General features: G+C 36.8%; 1 protein-coding gene across 1 annotated transcript in view; it reads right to left on the bottom strand.

The window, feature by feature from the left end:
* The window catches only part of SEZ6L (seizure related 6 homolog like), a 141010-nt gene extending 119549 nt beyond the window's left edge, over nt 1-21461 (bottom strand). Inside the window, exon 1 of the mRNA XM_053469338.1 lies at nt 21098-21461. Within this exon, the coding sequence (XP_053325313.1) occupies nt 21098-21191 (94 nt within the window). The 5' untranslated portion in view covers nt 21192-21461. The remainder of the gene's footprint in view (nt 1-21097) is intronic.
* Between the last annotated feature and the right edge of the window lie 4388 nt (nt 21462-25849).

Below are 25849 nucleotides of genomic sequence, written 5' to 3'. Positions count from 1 at the left end.
CTTATCAGCTGCAACACTGACTGGCAGAAATGCAGTGAATTGGCACAAATCCCAGGGGAAGCGGCCTACCAGGAAATTTACCGTTACCCGGTTGGTCAGTCCAGCGCACAAAGGAGCCTTATTTGCACACAATTTTGTTACAACGAAACCATAACACTGGTAACCTCATACTTTCTCTGCAAATAATGAATCCAGAGGACACTTCTAAGCACTCTTCACTTGCTATGTCTACTGGATGGCATGAGTTGTTTTGAGTTCTGCCAGACTTTTTCCCTAAAGGTTCATTCTAAGGTGGGTTGAAACTTTTGAATTTCCCTGTGGATTTTTTCAGTGTTTTTTTGTGGGATTTTTAGCCACCATGTCAAAACCGAGAAGTGATTCATGTTGCATTTTATCTTTATCTGCTATATACTTTTCAAAACTATTCCCTAGGTTCCTGCTCGATAACCGGTCCCACGTAAATGAGACTGAGATCATTTCATGACATCCATCCACCCACAGATTGAGATCCTCTGTGCACTAGGCCTTGACAGCATTGTTTTTATTCATACCAATCCAATTAACGTTAATGAAACGGAAAATTAAACTACAATGCCAAAAGCCTTATTTAAAAAGTACCCATATTCTAAAGTAGCGCTCTAGCTAAAGCTACTGGGAATGTCCATACAGGGTGGATTTAAAAATGCTTGCCTTTAGCCATAATTATGGGCTATTAATTTCACCAATATTATGGATTGACAGATTCTCACAAATCTCCCCAAAATCCCTTTTAACATGAGTGGTTAATAATACAACAAAAGACACGTTACGTGATAAGGAAACGGTGGCTACTTTTTTCCATTGCTCTTTTAATTAACCTGTAATCCGATCAGTTGTAAATTAATTATTGCTGCATAATTAATTTAGGATGCAACTCATCAACACATAGTTAGCTAGGGCAAAATGTAACTCATTAAATGAATATTATATGGTTTGACCTTGTCCCTGGCTTCCCACACTCCTTAATGATTTTCTTTAAAATACCTATACATCTTTTCGCGTGAACGTACTTTTTCTCACTTGCAGTGTAATTCTCTTGATAAGGAAAGACGATTTCCCTGATTGATTACATGAAAAATAGAAAAAAAAACAAAAGGAAAAAAACAGCACGCTGATTAGATTATAGTGAACTTTTGTAATTGGAATTGGCAAAGTGATCCCAGCTAATTGTCAGCCAAGCTGCTTATTCATTATAAACCCCAACAGATGAAACCAATGGAACAGTACAATACCGTTTTAAGAACGTGTTAGATGGGGCAGTGCGTAAATAAAGACATTATGTTGTGTTGTGGTGGGATCCATGCAGGATCTATTAATGAATTAGAGAAATTCTGTACAGCAGGAAAGGTGTTTGTGAAAATACTTGCAAAGAGAAAGAATAGGATTACATTCATCTCTACCGTTTTTGTTGGCTGTGGACAGTTTGCTACAGCAGCAAATCTGGTTGTTTGATTTGTGTTAATTATTGTACATACATACATACATACACATACAGATACAATATTTGCAGTGCATGGTCGCAAACACCATGATAATTTTCCCCATCAATCAGGGGTGGACAGTTAGTTATCCAAGTATTAAACAGGCGAGCCACCATGATCTAGACGTATTTCCAAAAGTGGTAGAGAATGCACTTGTTATTGGCTACGAAAGCCTTCAAGAAGGGTGTTGAATAAAATGCCATGTAGATTAAAATAAAATCTGGATATATTCACACAAAAGGTACTCAAAACGGAATAGCTATGTGCATTTAAATCAATCGCACTGCCGTATCCAAACGCAGAGCATATGCAATGTTGGCATGGCAAATTTAAAAGTATGCAGAACGCAGTAAGTACAAATTAGAGCTGAATTTGTCAAAACAGCTTATTAACCAACTGAGCTGATTTTGTGGTACTAATCCCTTGCCTTGGGCATAAAATGTACCGTCGCTGAGGTTCACCACTGTGTTTAAATACATATTAAATGCCTGTGACATTGAAACATCCTTTGAGGGTGACAGTACCCTCACCATAAAAACTAGGACACCTTCTTAACAGATAATAAAAAATGGATAAGAAAAATACTGTAAAATGAATTGCATTCATCTGAATGCTAGTTTGCGTGTCAGCAAACGCCTGGCTTACAAGACATGTTTTTGTAAGTGTAGAAACGTAGAATTGAATTGCAGCGCTAAAGAAAAGAAAAATGCTAACCCCCAACAACTCTCATTCTCGCTCCATGACCTCTAGTTTATGTTTGAATCTCAATCTTCAATTTTGATCAGAATATTAATACAAAAGTGACCATATGACAAATGGTACCTGCCAAATATAATCACCAATTTCAGTTTTTCATAAAATGCATTATGTACTATACAAATATAACTTCACATATTTAGTTTAGACAGGCATCCATATGCCTGCTTTAAAGGTAAATTTATTCATACTATGAGGCTTCAGAAATTAATTTCATTTCATTGCAATAATTTGTACTGCTGGCAGTCGACAGTAATAGATTCAAGTCTAGTTGACTGACATTTAGCTTTCCAAGCTTAGTTCCTCTGTGTTAAGCTTGGCTTGTTCCTTCACCTCTCACATCCAATCACTTATTAAACTGCACCACAGCTCACATATCTGTTCTATACTTAAACAAAACACAATCTAAGTATTACATTGTCATGCCCTACCAGGAAAACCGTAACTCCATGCCAACTGGCCTCCAGCTATCTTGTCTTTTGCTCTTGGTCGGACTCATCTGTTTAATTTACCACTCTTCATCTGCTGCCCCATAACCTCTAAACTACAATTTAAAGCATTAGCCATTACTTATAGAGCCTTTAACAACTTCACACAAACACCCTCCAGACCACCTTCTTCATAGTGTCCATGACCTGTGCCTTTCCAATACTTTCACTTTTTCCTGCTCATGTCTCGTGGACGTATCCTGTGTAGCACTCATTCTACAGACTACCTTACTTAGTTCTGTCAAGACTCTCACCAGTCTTCTGAGCACATATCTAAATAGGAAACCTTCTCACTTAACCCCTTAATCCTAGAGGTGTTCGTACAGGCCGAGAGGACCATAAATGTGAGTAGTAGCTGGAGTAGTTTAAGTCTGCTCAACTTGCACCCTGAGATTCAATGATGGGTTTCCCAACTATGCAACTCTTATTCTGAGGTTTATACCAGTTGTTTCCCCAGCTCTAATATGTTTTTCTGTACGGTTTTTGAACCCTGCTGCAGTATAACCTTTTTTCTATAGGCCACCACTTAGCCTCACTTTTCTTTGTAATGCGAGAACCATGCAAGAGGTAGGCAGAGCTAAGCACTCCTCTGTCAAGAGAATTAAAAAAGTTGTCAAAAATTAGGCTCATGCCTTGTCAGTATGCCATTGTGCCAGCAGTATTTATTTGTATATCTTGAATGTACCGGCAGCACACAAGCACAAAAGACCCAGTGGCACCGTAGGTAATATGAACAATCTATAAGTAAACGCAAACAAAAAAAGTTTGTTTTATCGGTTCCTTCAAAGAAAAAAAAATACCTCTCTTTTAACTCCATGCATCTCTATGCTGTGAGAAACATGTTACTTTGCTACAGCGGAACATTTTAGACAAGTGATAGGGCTAACAATAACCTTTTTTGATTAAGAATGTTATAAAGTAAACAAATAGTAAAAAAAATTTAAAAACAAGCGATGTTAAATGCATATAGTACACCTAACTTTCCAAGTGGCATTGAGTTTGCTCATGTATGCAGTGCTAATCTCTTAGCGGTGTGTCATACGCATTACTAAGCATTAATCATTCTGCAGAAAACGAACAGTTTTACTAAAAATTGTATTTGCTACATGTTTAACTCTTAATTTACCTTCTTATGATACATAACTGTCATATTCAAACACATGGATATCAACAATACGTGGTAAAGACGTAGCTTGCATAAGGAGCTCCTGTTTTCTTTTAATGTAAACATTAGATTTCATGTCTACATAAGATTGTGTGTTAGGTTACATGAGGTGTCAAAACAACAACACATATTACCATACATTTTTCTAGCTGTCTTTCTTGATTGTTCAGGTACAAGTTGTGGTGTTTCATCTATGATTTATGTTAACTGGATTATAAATAAACAAATTGTATGCAGCAATTTTTGAATGGTGGGGTTGATTCCCTAAATGTCGAGCAACTCCTGATATGTTTAATGCTACAACTGGAGCAACCTGGACATTTATTACTATACAAGCTGTTTGTAACTTAATAAGAATGATACATAAATGCAATGTTAAAGTACGTAAAAAGTGAAACTCATACACATTGAGATTCCCGGGATGCTGCTAGAATAATAATGACTAATAAACACAAGAATTAGGCACACACCCAGTAAATACTATTCAAAAAATACATATCTAAGGCATAAATATTGGAGATCTTGTCACACTATATGGCCATTTATTCCTTAGGCTGCCAATACATAAAAGTGCCCAAGTCTGGTGAGTCTTTTGTAATTTTCCATGGCTATATTGTTTACCAAGGAGCTGAATCAGTGGGACTGCATTGCATTTTAACCCAAATTAAGCATACGGTAATTTAAAGCCTTCTTTGGACACCATTAATGAGGCATCTACGTGGCAATATATGGACATATAGTATGACGGAATCACCAATATTTATGCCTAAGAATAGCATTCATTGGGTATGCGCTGTGTTTTTTTTTGCTGTCTATATTTGCAGGTTATAGGTGATCATTAATGGTGTAATATATATATATATATATATATATATATATATATATATATATACTAAATTTTAATAGACAACATCAGAGAGAAACCCCAGACATTAAGTCCACACATCATAAGGAAACAGGAAATACTGTATATACTAAAAATGACAAACAGGATACAATTCCGTTTAATCAAAGTCTTTCAACTAGGCACGAAGAGGTTAAATGTCGTACAGGTATCACATAAACACTATGAGCATTTTTTCATATGGCATCGGAAATATGAATTAAAGGAAATCAGACTCTGCATCCCTTTAAGAGCAGCAAACAGCCACATTTATAATGAATAATCAATTGATTTAGATTTAGGTCTTACAATTTTAAGTTTTAATGGAATTCACATAAAATGGCAAACACAGCACGAAAAGATTGCTTTTTATTTTAAGGAAAGGTTTTGAAATGTAAACCCCGAGTACAAATGAGTATTAATTTCAGGCAATAAAAATGGCTATTTTCATATTTTAACTGTGTAGGATGACATGCAATTTGAGAGTCTACAGCTGGTAGCTATATTTGTCCTGAACTAATTTCTACGTAGCTGAAATAAATTTTCCTGCCATAAATGTGCTTCTTGGATAAAAGCGTATTGGATATTTCAAGTATTGGTAACTTGGTGCCATTTTTGGAGCGTAACCCTTTAGTTTATATTTGCAGGATGCTAAAATATACAGCAATCAAGATTAAATTTGCAGTTACACTGACATATGCAGCAAAGTAGTTAAGTGCGCAGTCTGTTGATCTGTTGTTTTCCCAGGAGGTAGTGTAATTACTTTAAAATACCTTATCCTTGGGCAGTGCATACTTACTGTTCTGTCACTTGATTTGAGTTCATGTAAAAAAGGGATGCTAGCCATGTAATTTTTGTATTTTGTGTCATTCCTGCGTGCATGATAAACCAGTGTACGAATATCGGCATGACAATCTCTTCTCATTTAGGCTGACCAGATAAATGAATGTCTCAACTCACCCAATTGACGTTGAAGACACTTCACCTAAAGTGACAGCTCATTCCCATCTCTCCTTTTATGTCAGAGCAAGGTTAAACCACGCACAGAAAGAGAAGAAAATAAAAGAATGACTTCAAAGTGAATTATTCCAAAAAGACTTTCAGGAACCTTCTGCGATATAAAGGACTAGGCAAGCCCATCAGGCAGAAAATCAAATTTCAGGTTTCATTACTGTCAGCTGCAGGTTAATTAAAAGTTTTGTCAATGTTAATAAAATAACAAGTCTTTTATAAAAGTACATCTCGGCACTATTTTTTTAGGTTCATTTATAACATGCAATGATTCTCTGTGTGCATGGAGACAGCTTTCTTTATCTACTCTCTCCCTTTGCCCATATCTGTATAGATACAAAGGTAGCTAAATAGACTATGAGAATATCTTCTGCAAAACACATTTAAATGTATCAAAGTTTTTGTCTATATTGTGATATGATATGGTTGTGTCAGGAATTACTTACATGTCTCATAGACCTGCACAATGCTTGGAGTCTTCATCCTATTCCCCACAGGCTCCTTCCTCCCATGTGGAGAGGCTGTTCCTCACTGAAACGTGGTTGTGTGACCTCATGGTGACACACACACAGCAGGTCATGACAAGTCATATGTGCTCAAATGACATCATCATACACTTCACACCAGGTTGTTCCCTTTTGACCGCTCCATGACCCTGCCTGTTTATATCTAAACTTGGCTGGTTCTTGATTATGTTCCTGGCTGAGCTGTTCCATCTCCCCATAAGGGTTGCCATTGTCTATGCTAGTATATTAGATGATATCAATAAAGTGTTTCTGGGCCTTTAACATTTGCTCCATAACAGTCACTATGATCCACAGTCAGAAAAGGAAATGTCTCGTTCCTTATAGGGATGTCAGAAAGCCTTGCAAAATAATAAAGATCCTGACACAATTCATTGTATATTTTGGGATGGATGAAAGACCTTTAAGAGATTAAGGTCCAAAAATAGAATAAACTGCTCAATTTTACTTAAAATCCTGTCATTATTTTGCTCTTAGAGTAATACAGTAGGGTGTGCAAGCCAGACATACAATGATAAAAGCCTCTGCAGTCACTTTTGAACTGGCCTGGAGGAATGGCAGATGCTTGGAAGATTATGCAAAAGGAAGAAATTAAATATACAAAGATGTGACAAAGGAATGTCATAGAGCTCTGTAATGTCTAATATAAGATTCACTTGAAAACATTATGACGGTAACTCAACCGAGACGAAAAAGAAAAGGAACAAATATTGAGGAAAAATATAGCTTGAAAATAGTCTCGATTTCATATATCTGACATATATACATAATATACTAATAAACAATTTAGCAAATATGATATTTACATTAAACATAGCCTCTAAGCATGCAAAACTAGTTAGTTGTATTATGCACCATTGATTCCCACTGGAAACACAGTTAAGGCATCAATGACTAATAGACTGCACATTCACATCAACATGGTTATTGGTTTTTAACTCTTTTAAAAAAATAAAATATGAAACTATCCAAGTCTTATAAAAAAGTGACATTCCTCATAGTCTTCATATCCTCCAACTAATGTCTCCACTAATAAAATCAGAAATTAAGTGAAATATACAGATCTTGGTCAGGTGGTACATTGGCTGGGGAAATTAAGTCCTAGAAGATTAGATGTTCCAATCTGTCACACTAAACTAATCTTCTAAATAAAATTTCAAAAAAAAAAAAAAAAATCCTGTAGGAGATTCCACCTGGAGCTTGTTCTTTAATCTTCTTACCTTTTTATTCAGGTAATAATAAGCCTCTAGTATCAGCTTTAAAAAAGGATTCTTCTTGCATTGCCAATCATAAGCTTTTGGCAGATATCACACGGAATGACTTTTCGAATGTATTGATTTTCTCTGTATCAGTAAAGATGGCTCAATATTCTAGCTTTTTACTTTTTTACAATGGTTATATTTATAAGTACTGTTAGTATTCAGTCTTTTTTTTTTTCTTTTGAATATTAGATTTATGTTTAGATGTATATGTACACCCCCCAACTACTACAAGAAATACACACCAAAACAAAACAATTGAAAAATCAATGTTCCCCAATTAAGATAATTTTAGCCCTTTTTTTCTTGCTTTTATGCTACAGAGTATTTGTTCTTTTGAATTTAACAATATATGTAATCTTTTACAGCCTGAACGTTGACTAACATAAATTTTTCCTTCCTAACATCACTAGCCTGTCAAAAATGGCTTTTGCTTTATACTCTGCCCTTCCTATCAATTTCCTGATGTATTTATTTATTTACATCTCACTTTGATAAGTCCTACATTTATCAGGTGAGGAACTTGGCTGCTAAAAAAAGGACAATATTGAGATCCTTCTACCAGTTGCCGTGGCAACTGTATTTATCAGGTGGGCCAGACCATGTTTGCAATTGATTTTGATTGATAAACTGTTACAGATTTTATTCCATCATTCCGTTATTGTCACACACTGCTATAGATACAATACTTTGAGCCTAGCAATTCCCTTATTGTTCCTAGTCTAACAACCAATGTAATGTTCATAATTATCATATATTATACACTGGAAATGCAGCTGCTCCTCAGCTGAAGTGGGGGAATAATCTTCATGGTGCAAGCCGGGAGTGTTTTTGTTATATTATTAAAGTGAAACACTGTTTTCTATCTTCTGATGCATGAAAATACATAATTATTATCATTTTGTTTTATAACTATATATATATATATATATATATATATTCGAACACAGTGTTTTCTTTGTGAATACATATTGCATGTGATCATCTTAAATAAGCAAATCATTTATTTAAAAAACAAGAATGCAATGTACTATAGCATCGCCACAAAGTTCATCGTAGTACCAAACAGCTCCAGTGGCACATAGGGTGCTGCACGGTCGATATGTCTGGCCACACACTATATAAGCTTAAAAACCCAGTTGGCCACACTTATGTCATCAGTCTAGACCCTGCTAGGCTCTCCCATTGCTCTTCCTGCTGGCTGAACGTAATTATTAAAATCGGCATTGCCGTGCTATGGAGCCCTGCTTGCTGATCACATTGTGATCAGCATAAACAGATCAGGATGAGGAGAACGAGAAAAATAGTTTCTCACAAAAATGTGAAAAAAACTACAAAAACAAGGGGAAAAAAAATAAATAATAATTTTAAAAGCCCTGTGATGTGACCATGACATCACCGGCATTAAAAATTTATGAGAGGCCCCCAAAGGGATTTTGAGCCATACTGCACTGGGAACAGTGCATAAGCAAAAAAAATATATATATATATAAAAATATATATAAAAGAATACTCTAATTCTCCTAAACTAATTGATGTATTAAAGGGGAATCCTGGTTTAAGAAAACCCCAGTCCCCCCCCCGAGATATGCTGCCACTCTGTCCTCCCCCCCGAGATATATTGCCACTCTGTCCTCCCTCCCCGAGATACGCTGCCACTCTGTCCTCCCCCCCGAGATATGCTGCCACTCTGTCCTCCCCCCCGAGATACGCTGCCACTCTGTCCTCCCCCCCGAGATACGCTGCCACTCTGTCCCCCCCCCGACTTACCAGAGCAGACTCCCGGTTGTCCTGCGGGGCCGGAGGGGGACATCTATGCAAATTGCGTATACAACTCCCGCTGCCGGCACTCAGCGGAAGTGCCGGACCGGAAGTTGTATACGCGTATTGCGTAGATGTCTTCCGCCAGCCCTGCAAGACACCCGGGAGTCTTCTCTGGTAAGTCGGGGGGGGGTGTAAAATGTATCGTGCGGACGCTTAGACAACCTCCCGTGCCGGCACCCCCCCCCGTGAGAAGTGCTGGCAGGGGAAGCTGTCTGAGCGTATCAGACAGTAGGATACAGGTCCCCTAATCCTAACCCCGCTGCCTGCCCGGCGCCCGGGACTGCATGTCCCGGGTGTGGGGCGCTAGACCCCGAATATAGGCCGCACCCCCACTTTAAAGACTTAAAGTGGGGGAAAAAAGTGCGGCCTATATTCGGGCCAATACGGTATATTATTGGATGCTATACCTTAATGAACGGATTGGCAAGTGCTAATCACTCCCTGGGTTGCTTGACTGCTCTGGAAATTTGGTGCAATACCAGAAGCATTTTTTTGTTTGTTACTTACAGTTCAATGGGTCATGTAGAGTAAATCTGACTTTAAAGCAGCATTTACAGCTTTTGTATGGATTTCTGAGGTGCTTCCTTTACTGGCTTTCCATTCAAGAAGGAGGTACAGCTCAAAGGTGTGCATTTCAAAGACGGAGAAGTGTGGGCATAAGTGGTCATTGTCTAAAACTAGAGTTACAGGCTAGATGTAATGTAAGAAAGTTATCTTTCACTGAAGTGGTGTGAGATAAGTGGAACATCCAACAATTAGAAGTCATAGACAGTGAAATAATTTAAATATACAAAAGAAAGCCATAAGGTTACCCGAAGACTAGGGTCAAGGATTTGGGTCACTGTTCCATTCAAGAGTTTTCTTCAAGCATGCAAATGCCCTGATGCTACATGTGTTAGGGTTTTTTTTTTCTAGCATTCAAATAGTATGCTGACAACAAATATTAGAAGGATAATTCCATAATTTTGATGAAAAATTATGTATTAGATGGAACCCTTTGTAAAAGATTTGTTCTAAGGCCCCTCTTGTTCCAATTTAATTACTATGCCTATAAATAGTCCTTCATGTTATCCTCTGAGTTTTATGAACTTCAGCCTTCAAACATACTTTTATTGCTGTAAAATCCTCAGAACATTCTCCAGCAAATCTGAAACACCAAAGACACTTATGGCATGTCACTTTTGGCACTGTCTGGGGAAGTGAATTCAATTGTTTTCAATTAATGTGTGTCCCTAGTTAAGAGTCAGGATGCAAATATAGAACAGTTAATTAGGGCATCATCATTGCCAAAAGATATCTAAGACAATTTCAGATTCTGCTTTGCTGGTACTAGTATCATTTCCTTTTAGAATGAATTTTTATAATACTGAGTGCTAAAGAAAGAAAATGTGTGACGATTCTTTGGGTCAAAGCTCAGATATTTCTTACGGAGAGACTGTTTATTCCAGTATTTGATGCTGGTTTACTTATTGGGCCTTCGTCTTGGGCTGCTGTATTTGGGTTCTTGGCCTTGACCCTGTGAATCAGAATTCTCATCATCCTTTAGTTTCCATCACCGTCTACATGCATCTGTCAGTGGGGTGAGAGTAGTTACCACCATGGGATACAGGTCACCCTATTACTGGGATTGCATATCAATGTTGTACTTACTAAATGTGAATAACGATTTGACTTTTTTTGTAAGCTCACAAGAGCAGGACCCTCTTCTCCTTTTGCACCAGTTTATTACTGTTTGTGCGCTAAGGGAATAGTTTCCTTTTAAATATTACTTTGTACTTTATAACATGGTCTTGTGAAAATACTCTTGTGAAAATAGTCTTCCGTATATTAGAAGGAAAAATGCAAATTGCAGGCACAATCTATTGGTTGCTATGGCAATAAGGCCACATTCAAAACCTTGTACCAGAATTGCACTTGTTTTTTTGCTTTCATGGCATAGTAACCCTGCCTACATCTATAATGTAAATGTTACTCTCTATATGTTTAAGAAAATATACACACTTGGATTATACTTGTATTAGATCCTTCACGTTTTTATAGAGATTTGATAAATCTATTTCCTTTGCCTCCAAGGATGCCTAAATATAAGTATTAGGATTCCTGTCAGGAAATCAGACAGCTGGATTCATCCTAGTAATTTCATCTTATGTTCCTTGTAGTTAAACCACAGGAGGCCCAACCTCCATGCTTTATGACATTGAAGAAGCTACATGCAAAGATATAATTAAAGGTATACATCAATGTGTTTCAGCAAAGCAGAAGACCATGATAGTCAGTATTCTTAGTTCTAACGAGGCACACTATTCAGTTTTTTTCTTCAATTATTTTCTACTAAGAAAGTATTATTTGTGTCACTGCCGAATGTTTGCATCATTGTCAACAGTTTTGCATAGAACAGACAGGGTACTATACAGTGGCTAGGGTATGATATTTGTTATTTTGCGCCATACTTCACATTTGTTTAGACAGCTGGTTTCAACATTTGTGTAGACTTGGTTTGGTTTATGACACCATCAACTTCAGGCGGAAAGGTTTACAACAACTATAACCCATAGACTGGAGGTTTACAGCAATATCATCCTTATCTGGTGGCGTTAACATCAGAAAGACATACGAAGGGCAAAGTTAAAAAAAACTTTTACCCAACAAGCAGAGAGAGAGAAAAAAATAAGAATAATAATGTTGATAGAATAGAGTTAAAAAGACATCACCTGTCAGGAATTTTAGGGGGTTATGCAAATAAAAGTAACTCTGATGAACTCTATTCAGTCGGCAGAACCTTTACACTGGTTGCTATGGCCAGTTTTGAATAATAATTTTATTACATAACCCGCTAAGAGTCTTAGTACATCACTAGGGAGACACGTGTCTGGTAGAAAGGTAGGAACATTTTTTTTTTAAATGTAAAAGTGGTTTTTAACCTATGCACTATATTGCATTTCTATCTTTTTAGTCATCTCTGATTTGATATGTATCTCTATATCTGTGTGCGTTTTGTACATGAAATATGGAATTATATAAATATCAGACCAAAAGGGAAAACATGGTGTGTTATATAACTGAATACAACAAATCCTATTTTTTAATAGTACTGTTCAAAGCTACGTATGTATAGTAAGAAAAAATAAATATTAAAAGACATATTTTCCATTGTGTAGAGGTAGAACTATAGCTTGGAAGTCAGTCAATAGAATCCATCACATTAATTAAAGTCACAGAACTCTTTGAACAGAGAGAGGAGAAAGTCATTAATCTCAACAATTTGGTCAGCAGCTATGTAAAAAAAATCTGCCAAATTCTACTGTAGCGTCTACTAATGACATAGGTTTTTGAACTGTGGAATCTTTTTAATTAAGTTGTCAGACTGAGAGTAAAATAAATATTACCATATGGAGGTCTCCATAACTGACATCAATACACAGTATCACAAAAATTGTTGCTGCATAGATCCTTTTAATTGCCTCAGATGTGGCCCATCTGGCTTATAAAAGGACTATGTCTACGGCAGGGCAAAACTGGCATTCGTCCAAGACTCATGGCAACTTCAACTAGTGGCTAAACGGGTCTTTTCTACTTCTTGTAGTTTGTAAGAATATAATAAAAAAGAAGGCCATGAAATGACAAGACTTACTTGTAGAGAAGGAGAAGAGGGTGCCAGCTGTTTGCCAAGGCACAGAATGACATCATACTAATCTGCATTGTCCTATTATAGCTAGGCTGCCCATATTACCATAACACCTCTGCTCTATTTCTGAGTATAAAAGATGATATGGACTAGACATTGAAGCATTGCCCTGACTCGTAGCACAACATAGAGTCCTTTGTTACAAAGAAACCAAGACCAAGGGTTTGATACCATGAAAGGCTTAGCTTTTCAACCATTAGCAGATAGCAAACCTTATAGAGATTGAATTCTGTTTACTGCTTTTATATGAGTAACTCTAAATGTTTACAACGCTTTTCTATGGTAGGCTGTGAAATTTTTAAATTAAAGCAGAGCCTGGTAATACATGCTCTCTCAGTCTGCAGCCTTCTGCCTGGCGAGCACGATAAGTTATGCTAAACAATGGCTAAGCTCTAAAGTATATGCAGTATCCGAGAACTGGTTTTCATTTATTATAATGCATACATTAAAGTTCCATAGCGTATGTAGGCAAACCGATTAACTCTAGTTAATTTAGCATAGCATTACACTGAACTAAGTGGCTTCAGCTGCTGCTGAATCTCTTGACTAGTAATTTGATCAATAAATTATTTTAGTTCTTGAAATTTGATGTTTAAAATGCTGTGTTTGTTTGACAAAACAATTTTATGTTACCAGCAAGTTCATTTGTATCAGATACAATACTTTGTAGCCTAAATATTTTTTTGTAAGTGTTCAAATGACTCTTTACTTTGGCTATGAGATAGTAGATAGTAGATAGTTTTTTGATTTATTGATTTTAACAGGTTGTAAAGAAATGCTTTTGTATTTCATAGGTCATATTCATCAAGAAAAACTCTTGGAAAGGACCATGGCTCTCACTTAGGAAACAAATTGTTCATCCATGGAGAATGAAATACAAAACAATGAGCCAGTTACGTCATTGTACAAGTGTACTAGGTTAATTGAGGTTGGATATATTTAATGGATAAAGATATGATTGAATCCAAGGATGATTGCATTGCGAGTTTATGTATATACTATTAAGACTACCTGGAAAGAAAGTGGAAATCTATTGTTATTAAGAACAGAAAGTTCTGTTGACTTGGCCTGAGATATAGGCAGCATAGGTGGCCATGATCCAAATGGGCTGTACCTACTGGATCCCTATGGACACAATGGAAGCCTAGGTGATCAAGGATTTTGGTGCTTCCTCCCAAATACCCTTGTTAAATGCCCTTGTGGTGGGGTCATGTATGACACATTCCTCCATGGAGCTTGGCAGGGGCAAAGCTGCTTGGCCTGCCACAATCTATACTTAGAGGATAAGCAGAATGTCCCTTAGTAGGGTGATATGAACATTTAGTACATTATGACTATTATATAAAGGGCATCAGATAATAATAATAATAAAGGCTTGGTGATAAGTCAATTAGGACGGTATGAGTGATCTAGAATAGGCAACCTCCTGTCTCTATAATAATGACAGACACAATCATTCAAATTCCCCCTAATATCCCTGTGTTTTTTATGTTATATATTACATTTTATTGTACCTGTATGGTATATTTAACGATAACACTACACAAGCTATCGTTGCAGTTCTCCTAGCATATAACAAATAATAGTTTTTGCTGGAATAAATGAACGGTATTCACTAATATTCATTATAAGTGTATTTTAACAATGTCAATGGGAATGATATGCAGTTCCCTCATAGTTGGGTACATAAAGCAGTATTATCAGCTTGGGTCTTTGAATAGGAACTGCCATGCCTGTGTAACAATGGTGACCATACGTATTTATTTATGCTAAACTGAAGTCCCACAGACTGTGACACAGATATAACCCTGTTTTAACTTTGTACCCCTTCATCAGCTATAATCCAGTTCCACATTAACCTAGAGGTTGCCGTAGCCCAAGCATTAATCAAAAGTTGCCAAAAAAAACAATTTTCAGTGAACATATTAATACAGAAATATCTTAAAGTAAATCAACTGCATACAAAGTGAGATTTCTAGCCATACAAACACTGCCAAATGTACTTCAAAACATAAATAAAATGACCGTAATACCCATGTGGTATGCCTGTTGATTCTGTGCGTGTGCAACATAAGCCTGTAACTTCCTAAACTTTGCCACTTTGCCAGATTTCAGCAAGCTATCCGTTAGCTTTTGGGAAAGGGATTTAAGAGTTTTGGTTTTGTATAATAGAGCTGAGTTGCAGGAAAATAGAGTGAAAACAGCCTCTAAAGCGTTGGACTCATCATTTGCAGGCATATCCCCTATAGTCTTTAATATTTGGCATCACAATTATAATGTAATTTACTCTCAGTGCACTGGAATGATTATACAAACAAGCGCAACCAATGTCTTGTAAAACAGCTCCGCATTATGTACTTCGTATCATAATATATTCAGTATAAATGCTCACATCCATAAAGATGGGCATAGAGGGAGGTGAAGGTAACGAGAGAAAGAAATTTCGATTCAGATACAAGCTAAATCACATGCAGAAATGTTTTACCGCTCTAATTTGGAGAAAGACACATGCACTGCTGCCTTCTGAGCAAAGGTTATGCACCCAGAATACCTATTCATCTGTCTGCATAACATATGCTAATTCAATTTGAATCCCAAGATGCTGTAGGTACTAACTATATCAATCTACCCTCAAGCCAAACAAAGGGAATACATCATTCAAGAAATTAAAGAGCCGCCTGTTTATCCCTGCAATTTCTCACTTGGCGCGTCCATTTTCCAACAGATGATGCTTTGGTTCGACAGATAGGCTATGGGTTTACAGTAGGAAATACTTATTAGAATTCACAATTATACCCTCTTGGTTGCTCATCAAATAGCTGGAAGCTGTTTAAATCAGTTCAAGAAAAAATATATGGTTTCTATAGAGGATTTCATTCACAGGTGTCAAACTAAAATGAGCTTAAACAGACTACATTCAAGGAATTTTCCCTAACCACAAAGACAACAAGATGCTTTTAGGCATGAAGTTAAGCGGCCACGTAACTAATGTTTTACAGAGCATATATATACCGTATGTACTTTTGAAACACTTCAGACATAATTGAAGATCTTTGACTTTGAGAATAAATTTGCCTATTAGGTAGCATTATGATTTCATATGGCATTCTGTCACACCTTTGAAACAACATGTTCCACATGTCAAATAATGAGAGAGTGGGAGGTACAGGCTTATGGTGGTTGCAATAATTATAGAGGGCGAGCTCTGTATTCACGTACTTCCAAGTTCGAAGACAATGAAACTATTACCAGAAAGGTTTATCTAGCGTTGGGCCTAGCGTTTATCTAACTGGATGGCTATTTTTAAATAAAAGTAGCTTATTTATACAGACTCATTTCTAAACACATCTTCTCATTTTTGCCCTACATTAAGCATTTTGTCTAATGCTCTTGACTATGGTGATAATATATGGTAAAAATAAACAAAAGTGATCCAACAAATTACCCCACAAGAAGACTTGCCACTCATCCTGCTTGTCGCAGGACAGTCCCTCATTTACAGTTTTTGTCCCATTTCCATTATACAGACACTTCAGTTGTCCCAATTTGGGTAAAGTGCTGCTTCCCAGGTCGCTTCCCTTTCTCTATTGCTGGAGAGCAGTGCTTAGCCAAAAATTATCCCCATTGACTTTAGCTACAACTCAATATTCTTTGGTCTAACTTCACCCCCATGTGCTAACCCTACCCCATACAGGGCTACCTTTTGTGAATCCAACCCAAAATGCTCTGAGTAGTTTGCTCTCTGAAGATCACAGGTTTGTCCCTAAAGAATGGTTATTGTGTAAATTCACACCGAACTGCTCTGCATGCCAGGAGCAAAACTATAGGAAGCTCTGTCTGTGTCATTTATCATTTGAGTTAAGTTTAATCTACATTTTAAACAACATCTGTATAACTCCAGTCATGGATATACCAGATTGAGCACAGGGATCTTAGTTAAAACTTCATTAAACTAGTATTTTTCATGCATGGATACACTGAATTCCTTGAGGACTAGAGTTGTGCCATCCTGATTTACACATTGCTTATTCAATTTACCTTGGATATTTCAATGACAATTTTAGTTAATTATATTGGTTTTAGACGAATTAGAAATATCCAGTTAATTCCAAAGATAATTCTGGGGTTGTTGTATTAGTATTTTAGGTAATGTTTATCTGAAGTGTCCCTATTCTTTTACTCAAAGGTTGCAACCCTACTCAGAAGCCATAGTGAAGGATTATCCATGGTGACAACCCAAATAGCTTGGTACAATGAGGCCTAGTTTTCAAGGTGATGAGTAGCATCCTCGGCTCAAGGAAGGTGTACCAAACTTCAGTCTTTAAGGGCTGTGTAAACACCAAGGTTCTAGCAAAACATGTTTCATATTTCTCATTGAGAAGAAACATTTCAACATACTGACTTCAACTATCTGCACTAACTCCACCAGGGCTGGTTACTGAGAACCAGGAGATGACTTTCCATCTTGGCACTCCTCTTCAGAACACCATTCGAGGTAAGAGGTAAGAGGTCCTATGGAGGCTTTTTTGCTTTTAAACTACTAACTAATATTAAAGAATATTCCAATACGGTTTTTTTCGTGTAATTTATGACTTCTTTACCTTGCACAAATAGAAAATGGAAGCAATGGTGAAGATGTTTAACGCATGCTTTTTTTTTTTTTTATCCTTTCAATATGAAAACACATAGGGGGCTACAAAGTTTACCTGTTTGTTGAGCTTTGCACATACCTATTGCAGTTATTTTCACAGTCACTCTATCAGCGCTAAAAGCCCTACCAGATGAAATGGTTTCAGGCAGGCGATGTGTGGAGAGGCGAAAGGCTGTAATGAACCATAGATTGAAATGTGATTTGCTACTAGAGTACTAGACAAGCAAATAGTAAGGAAATTAGAATGCTTAGATGCACTTTTAACTATTTATGTGCCAGAAAACTGCCACAAGGTTGACGTTTATCTACAACATTGTAAAACCATCTTCTGTGTCTATTCACTAAACCATGAATATGCAGCTTTGAATGTTTTAACTTATACGTTTACAGTTAAAGGAAACCATACAAAGGTAGGGTAACCCGATTTTTCCTTTAACTAGGGATTCTTGTAAAATTACACAATACAAGGCAGCACCGGGTTTAATGCAGTATGTGTTTTATAAGATTAAAGGAGCCCACTGGTCTCATCGGCAGAAGGAAGAAGAGTGCCAAGAGTAGAATCCCTGCTGAGCCTTAAGGGGTTAAATCAATGTGTGATACAAGAACAAGGGATAATTGTACAGCTCCCTATTTCAGGAAGTGATTATAAGGAGCAGTGATATGTGTAATCAGTAATGAGGAAACACACAAAATGGAGTATAGCAATTCTTTGATCTGATCTGTTAGATGTGTGAGGAGTACCAGCAAATCTGACACCAGACTGACATCCATTGGTGGAAATCCTAACTTAGGAATCAATTCCCCATTCTCCCAGTCACACATCTTCAGCCTTTAGTCAGTATTCCTAACAATGGCCTCCCTTTTCTAGAGAAGAGATCAAATCTATTGAATAGACAGACCCTTATATTTTCTGCTCACAAGGAAACCACTTTACACACACACACACACACACACACCGCCTTTTCTTTTTAATTAGGGTACAGGGTTTTGTTGTGAGCAATATTGCAGACATTGTAATGTAACACGTTGGATGATATTTACTCAAATTCAGTAAGCAAAAACTGGGATCAAAATCAATGTAAGGCACATAGCGTATTTCTAAAAGAAAAAGAAAGCTGTAAAATCAAAATTAATTGTATTTTTTTTCTTGCTTTTCTGTAGTTTTCCATGAACTATCACCAAAACAAATTACTCTATACAATTATATTAAAGTAACAAATACAATAAATAATAGCTTATTAGAAACCTTTGAATAACTAACACTAAGTAAAAACAATGATACATACATCACATGAAAAAAAGCAACAAACGCTTCTATTAACCCTAAAATGTCTATTAACAGACACTTTGCAATTAACCCTCCATGTACCAGGTGGTGTGTAATGAATTAACGTACATTATGTTTACTCATCTGTAGATTATTCAGCTACAATACTAGAGATGATAAGGTCACTTTAATGCATAGATCTTATAATGGCTAAAACACTAGTGTCCCACATCATTTCTTTACTCAGATGACTTCATCACGAGACTCTACTTCCAATAAAAATCCAATAGAAATTCAATACATTAATTATTTTTAGAAATGTAGACTTTCTGGTTCATTGGTAAGGGTAGCATCATCTACAATACAATATACTTAACAAGTAAGGCTGTTGCAAATCAAAAGATAAATAGCCTAGCAGATTTCATACTCGTATGAAGCCACTGATGAGAAATATCTGTATTTCCCACGAGGAAGCACTAAACCTTGCTGTGCTTGAACAGAGACACTATCCTTTTAAATAGATAAAAGGTTTCTCGCTCATATTTTAAGAAAAAAGATTTATTTGTTTATTCAGTTTGATGACCATATACATGAGCATTTTCTTATTATACACAAATCACATATTAATAAGTTACATGAACTGTGGCATCTTTAACCTTATTTTTTCAGATTGTGACCAGTTTATGCCGTTAACTAGTTAAAAACAAAAAGTGTATACTTCTGTGCCACCATGATCTATTGTTATCCGCTTTAAACACTTTGTAGCAGGCGTATGCAATACTGTGACGTTTCAGCTCCCATACTCTGACTAGGTATGATGGGAGTTTAAATAAAAAGACCATGTTTGTTCTAGGAGTGTGAAGCTTATTAGTATTAGCAGAGATGGTGACTAATTAAGAAGACACTCAACAAAGTCCTCCTTCATCTAATTGCAATGCTATTTGAATGAACTTTGATAAGTTGAAGAATTGGTCAATTAGGCCAGTAGGTTTAACCCTTTGAGTGCCAATCTTAATGTTTCCCTAAGTTTTTATTCATACTTGAAACACATTCGGGGCACAACAGAATGTTAAGCTTATTCCTAAATCACTTTAACCCTTCCTGAGCTATAGGATCGCCCAACGCATAGCAAAATCAATTATTTGGTGGTCAAAGTGTTACTGCAGTACTGTTTTAATAACTGGTTATTTAACACCAGAGAAAGGACATTTCACAGTATCACACCAAGTCTTTTGTATCACATTTCATCCCGCAATGAGTCTTTCTAAGCGCAGAACAAGCAAGATAAAGCACACTAGGACATCTCTCTTTAGCCAAGTGGCAAATGCAAGAGCCTGACCCTTGCAGAAGAGTATCAGATAGTACCAGTCCTAATCTGGAATATATATATACAGATATCAAATGTATAATACACATATAGAAGTTGGGGTAAAAAAAGGGGATACAAATATCTCTCAGAGATACAAAAGCACTGACTGGTAATGAAAGATTAACTTTGCACTAAGTCACTCATAGTATGCTTGGCTGGAAGGCAAGCAGCAGGTGCATCCAGAATAGGATCACATTTGTACACACTGTTCAAATAATGAATGCATGTATTAAAAATTCATTTTTCACAACCTGAATAAGGATGAACCCTAAGACCCATATCATTTTATTGAAACAAAACCCCTATCAAAGAGCATCATGAACGATGTCAGTAATTAAACCTAAAAATGAATGACTCAAAAAGTACTTGGGAACATACAATGCATGCATTTTACCTTTCTTTTTTACTTTTTGATCACAAACATTGGAGTGAGCACACCTACTTTATATTGTCTCAATTCTTCATTCAGATTGAATGTATATTAATGTAGCTAAATGATGATAGTGTGATCTGTATTAAGTAAACCTTAACACAATGACAAATGGTAATTGCAGCTGTTCCCTTTGTGTTTTAATTAATAGGATGGAGAAAAAATTGATCTTCTTGTTTAAACTACCATTGATGCAGGATCTATCTATACACATGCACGGTTCTTAGTAGGACACAGCGCTAAGGTAAGAGTGATCGGTTCTTACCTTCAGCCTGGGCTCCCTGCAGGAGGATGAGGAAGAAGAGGATGGTGTGATGGGCACTGAGACCAGTAGACTTGCATATTCCACGGGTCAACATGATAAGGATCCCTTATGTCTCAGCAAAAGAGGGGATTAGGAGAGGTGATCAAGATTGTAAGCTGTGTTCTGCACATCCACTGAAAGAGAGAGACGTCTGGGCTGAGAATTCACAAGGACTCATTCATGTGAAGAACTCTCTCTGGTGTGGCTATTGATTAAAGGGCAAGAGGAAACAGGCACAGAGAAGGCTCTGTGTTTCTGAAAAGAATGATACTGTACTGAAATGGAGAAGGAGGGAGAAAGAAAAGGCTGTGAGATAAAGGAGAAAAACGGGGAGGAGTAGGTACACAGGCAAAAAAGGGAGAATGGAGAAGGGAGAGTGAAGAGGAACAGAAACAGCGAGCAATAAAACGACTGGGGGATAGAAGAAAACACTGGAAGAGGAGGATTGCAGGCAGTAATTAGGGTGCAGAGATATCGAGATCACTACAGGAGAAAAGCATTAACAAGAAATAGAAACCTTCAGTACAAAGCTAACCTGACAGTGTGTGTGTATAGTGAGCTGGTAGGCTGCTGCTAGGAAGCTGTCATGTTATGTGACCCAAAGGAAATACTAAGAAAATGCAGGCATAAAGTGCTCCAAGGTACTGACACAAGGATGGGAAGCCCCTGGAAGAAAGCTTTCCATAATGTAATCATATAAATTGACAGTGGATACAGTAGCTGGTGCCTACATCAAGAATGCAGGTATCACAAGTCCCAGAATGCATGAGTTAACTCTATACAATCATCTGTTTTGGTAAAAGGGGCAGTTCCGCAAAGTATATACCAATTTCATACTGTTCAAGTTTTAATTCCACTTTCTTGGCTTATTGGGCAGTCTTTTGTTAGTCCTTCATTTTTTTTTTTACTTTGAGGGGGTCAGAAAATCCAGGCAGATATATTTTGTTTTGTGTTTAATGGTACTTTACAGATGAAAAGAAATCCACTCTTTATATACTTAATAGGCAAATGTTGGGTTGGTAACATTTTGTTTTGCATTATTATTATTATTATTGTAAATATTATTCAGGTTTATCAGACACTGTTTCATTTGGTTCTTTGAGTAATAAAATCTTTCATTATGCCTTACTGAGCATGTGCAGATAGTTTAAGTTAGTTTCATTGGTTTTGATCTGTATATGAATGATCTGTTTATAGCAGTCTTCGACAATGGTATCCCATTGGACCAAAAGTGTATCTCCATGCAACAGATTTCTTTGTGTACAGTAGACACTCCTGTGGGCAATCAGCATTTGTGTGCAATAGGCATGTTAAGCGAAATGTATTTGACCAAGATGTGGGAAAATCCATTCCATATTCTGTAGACTTTAAGGCGTCTGGCTAATATCCCTGACATCCCCTTTAATGAAGAATGCATATTAAAATACCCAGTGTGTACTTTAAAATGCTTTCTTCCAATCTGAAAAAAAATACTTACCTGACCTAGAAGTTGCAGCCCTGCTGCAGAAGATGCCCTCCACCTCCATGATAAAACATTTATTGCCACTGATTGGATGCTTGAAGCAGCCAAATAGTGTCAGAAAAGCACTTCCATTGTAATCAAAAGGAAGCGCTTGCCACTTATGCCCACTGTGGTCACAAAAGACCCCCATCCACAGCATTCAACCAGCATTGCTAGAGCTGAGTGAGTAAATCTTCAGATTGACTCACAACTAATTACATATGGTTAATGCACTCCTAGCAATAAGATATTAAGTATATGGAACTAGACATAGCTGTTTCTAGTCTCACTCAATATACTTAAGCATCTTACTTTTTGGTTTTGTTTTTTTAGGGTTGTAGTGTAATCAGTTCACTTTGTCGTGACAAAGCAGCTTGCCTAACATGCGTCATTATACATTCATCTACTATCACCCTGCTGGTTCACAAATTTAGTATTTTTATATTAGTGTGTGCATTTCTTGTTCTTTATTGGTTTTTAACTAGATACGAGTTTTTGTGTTCAATTTCTGTTAAAAAATCTAATGTTAGGTTGACAAACAAAATTATTATACTTTTTATTCTCTGTCCTTCGGCAGATTGTATTAGGGTAAAATTTCATATATCTGAACAAATTTGAATGTCTGTCCTGGCAAGACACCCCACTAACCTCAATAAAACTATGCAGTACATATTTGGGAAATATACTTAACTACTTAAATTTTGTTTCTGTAGTAAAGCGCATTGTTGTCCATGTATAAAAGCGAAAATAAGGTAGGAGACTAGACTGAGCCTTGATTTTTTTTTAATCCTAGCATCCATATTTGTTTTCAGAACTGTAAATTGCATACATTCTTGTAAGCTTGTGTTTGAAGGACTAATAAGATGGACCATGAATACTGTGCATAAAGATTTCCTCAACTGCAGGTACTATATCCAATTTTTGGTACCTTGGTACGTTTGGAACAGCGTCACATCAGAAGTGGTAGAGGGTAACGGGTGGGGGAATTTAAACATGTATGGGATAGCCATATTATTATGCTAATTCTAAGACAAGACCAAGGGCTGATGAAGGTCTTTACATCGGGAAAAAGTGGGCAGACAAGATGGAGTGAATGGTTCTTATCTACTGTCAAATTCTATGTTTCTAAGTAGCTTGCAATTGTATGCATATGCCAATGATATGGATCAGCTGCATAAAAACTATGACAAAATTAGAAAGATCTAGTTGATAGTTTCCACGAAGCAGTAATAACCTCTTTATATATTCAGTGCTATTTAAAATGCATCCATGCGTCTATAGCTAGAAGGAAATATGATTCAACACAGTTCCAAGAAATTACTTAGTCTTTTTCATTCACTGTATGCAAGTGGGAAATAAACTGTTATTGGAGATAGGTTATCATCTTATTAACAGTTGCATTAGCTAGTACACTACCGAGCAAGCACACCCCGATAGGAAAATATACACTCACTGGCCACTTTGTGAGGTACATCTGTTCAATTGCTTGTTAACACGAATAGCTAATCAGCCAAACACATGGCAGCAACATGCATTTAGGCATGTAGACGTGGTCAAGACAACTTGCTGAAGTGCATCTGAATGTCCCAGCTGGAATCGTGACTCATCAGACAGACAACGTTCTTCCAGTCTTCCATTGACCAATTTTGGTGAGCCTGCGCGAATTGAAGCCTCAGTTTCCTGTTCTTAGCTGACAGGAGTGGTACCCGCTGTTGTCTTCTGCTGCTGTAGTCCATCTGCTTCAAGGTTTGATGTGTTGTGCGTTCAGAGATGGTATTCTGCATACCTTGGTGGTAATGAGTGGTTATTTGAGTTACTGTTGCCTTTCTGTCATCTTGAACCAGTCTGTTCATTCTCCTCTGACATCAACAAAGCCCACACAACTGCTGCTTACTGGATATTTTGTCTTTTTCGGACAATTCTCTGTAAACTTGAGAGATGGTTGTGCGTGAAAATCTCTGTAGATCAGCAGTTTCTGAAATACTCAGACCAACCCATCTGGCACCAACAACCATGCCATGTTCAAAGTAATTTAAATCCCCTTTCTCCCCCATTCAGAACGGTTTGGACTTCAGCGAGTTGTCTTGACTATGTCTGAACTCTGTGAATCCAGTTTGGGAATAAGAAGCCCCAAAGCTCCCATTGAGGGCAACGTGTCACCCAGTTCCAAGACTGAAGTGGGCTTGAGTAGAAATATTTTCTTATTTTAAATATAAAGAATATAGTCAATGCTGGCAGTATATAATGTATCATATGTATCATATGACTGATACATTTGATACATATGATATAATGTATCATATGACTGATACATTTGCGGATCCAAATTCAAAAGCAACTACGAGCAGAATATATTGTACATGTTTCACGACACCTAGGCTAACACTAAAATGCCAATTTTCTCTGTGTATTCACTTTGTAACATCTTTGTAGCCCACTTTGCTTTAGACTGTTAGCTCTTGTTGGTATTGCTCAGCACACAGAGGTATTTCAAGATTAGCCAGCAGCAAACCTGATCTTAACCCAAGTACTTAATATTTATATATGACTTATTTGCAGCACATGCTTCGAGATATGAAATAGATCAGGGCTGCAATATTACCCTGTACATTTATAAAAATTAAACAAAGTATCCTATTCATACATTTTCATACGGATCACTATGTTGTTACAAATCAATATACCCATTAAGAGACCAAAATAAGCATAACTGTTTGCAATCAGCACTAACTTATTTTGTCATAAGTAATAATTTATAATTTCTAATTTTAACATTTTTTTGTTCACATTGGTTCTACTTCTTAAAGCATGTTCCCAGGTTTCCACGGTTACACCCACACAAGTGCCAGTCAAGGAACTGGTAAGCGGGATTTACTGAGAGATTTAATGTTCATTTTCCTTAATAGTAACATGTAGCGTGTCTAGAAGAAAATGTCAATAATTAAACAGTTTGTTTATTTCTATGTTTGACACAATATTTCATCTATAAACTATTAGTTGTATATTATTATATTAAAACAAAAGTAGAAAAAGAAAACACAGTGCACTGTTGCTTGCGTATAACCGTTTCCAATGTGACATGATCCATTTTCTGTCTATCCTAATGGTTGATTTGGATCAATACATGTCAGTGCAAACTGCCAGGTATTTTTAGATGCCCAAAACAGAAAATATGAATTTGTAGAGAAGAATTTGACTATTTCTCAATGTTT

The sequence above is a fragment of the Spea bombifrons genome, chromosome 1 (genome assembly GCF_027358695.1).
Source record: "Spea bombifrons isolate aSpeBom1 chromosome 1, aSpeBom1.2.pri, whole genome shotgun sequence".
NCBI lineage: Eukaryota > Metazoa > Chordata > Amphibia > Anura > Pelobatidae > Spea > Spea bombifrons.
The sequence above is the reverse complement of the archived record's forward strand: the minus strand, read 5'-3'. Positions and strand labels throughout refer to the sequence as shown.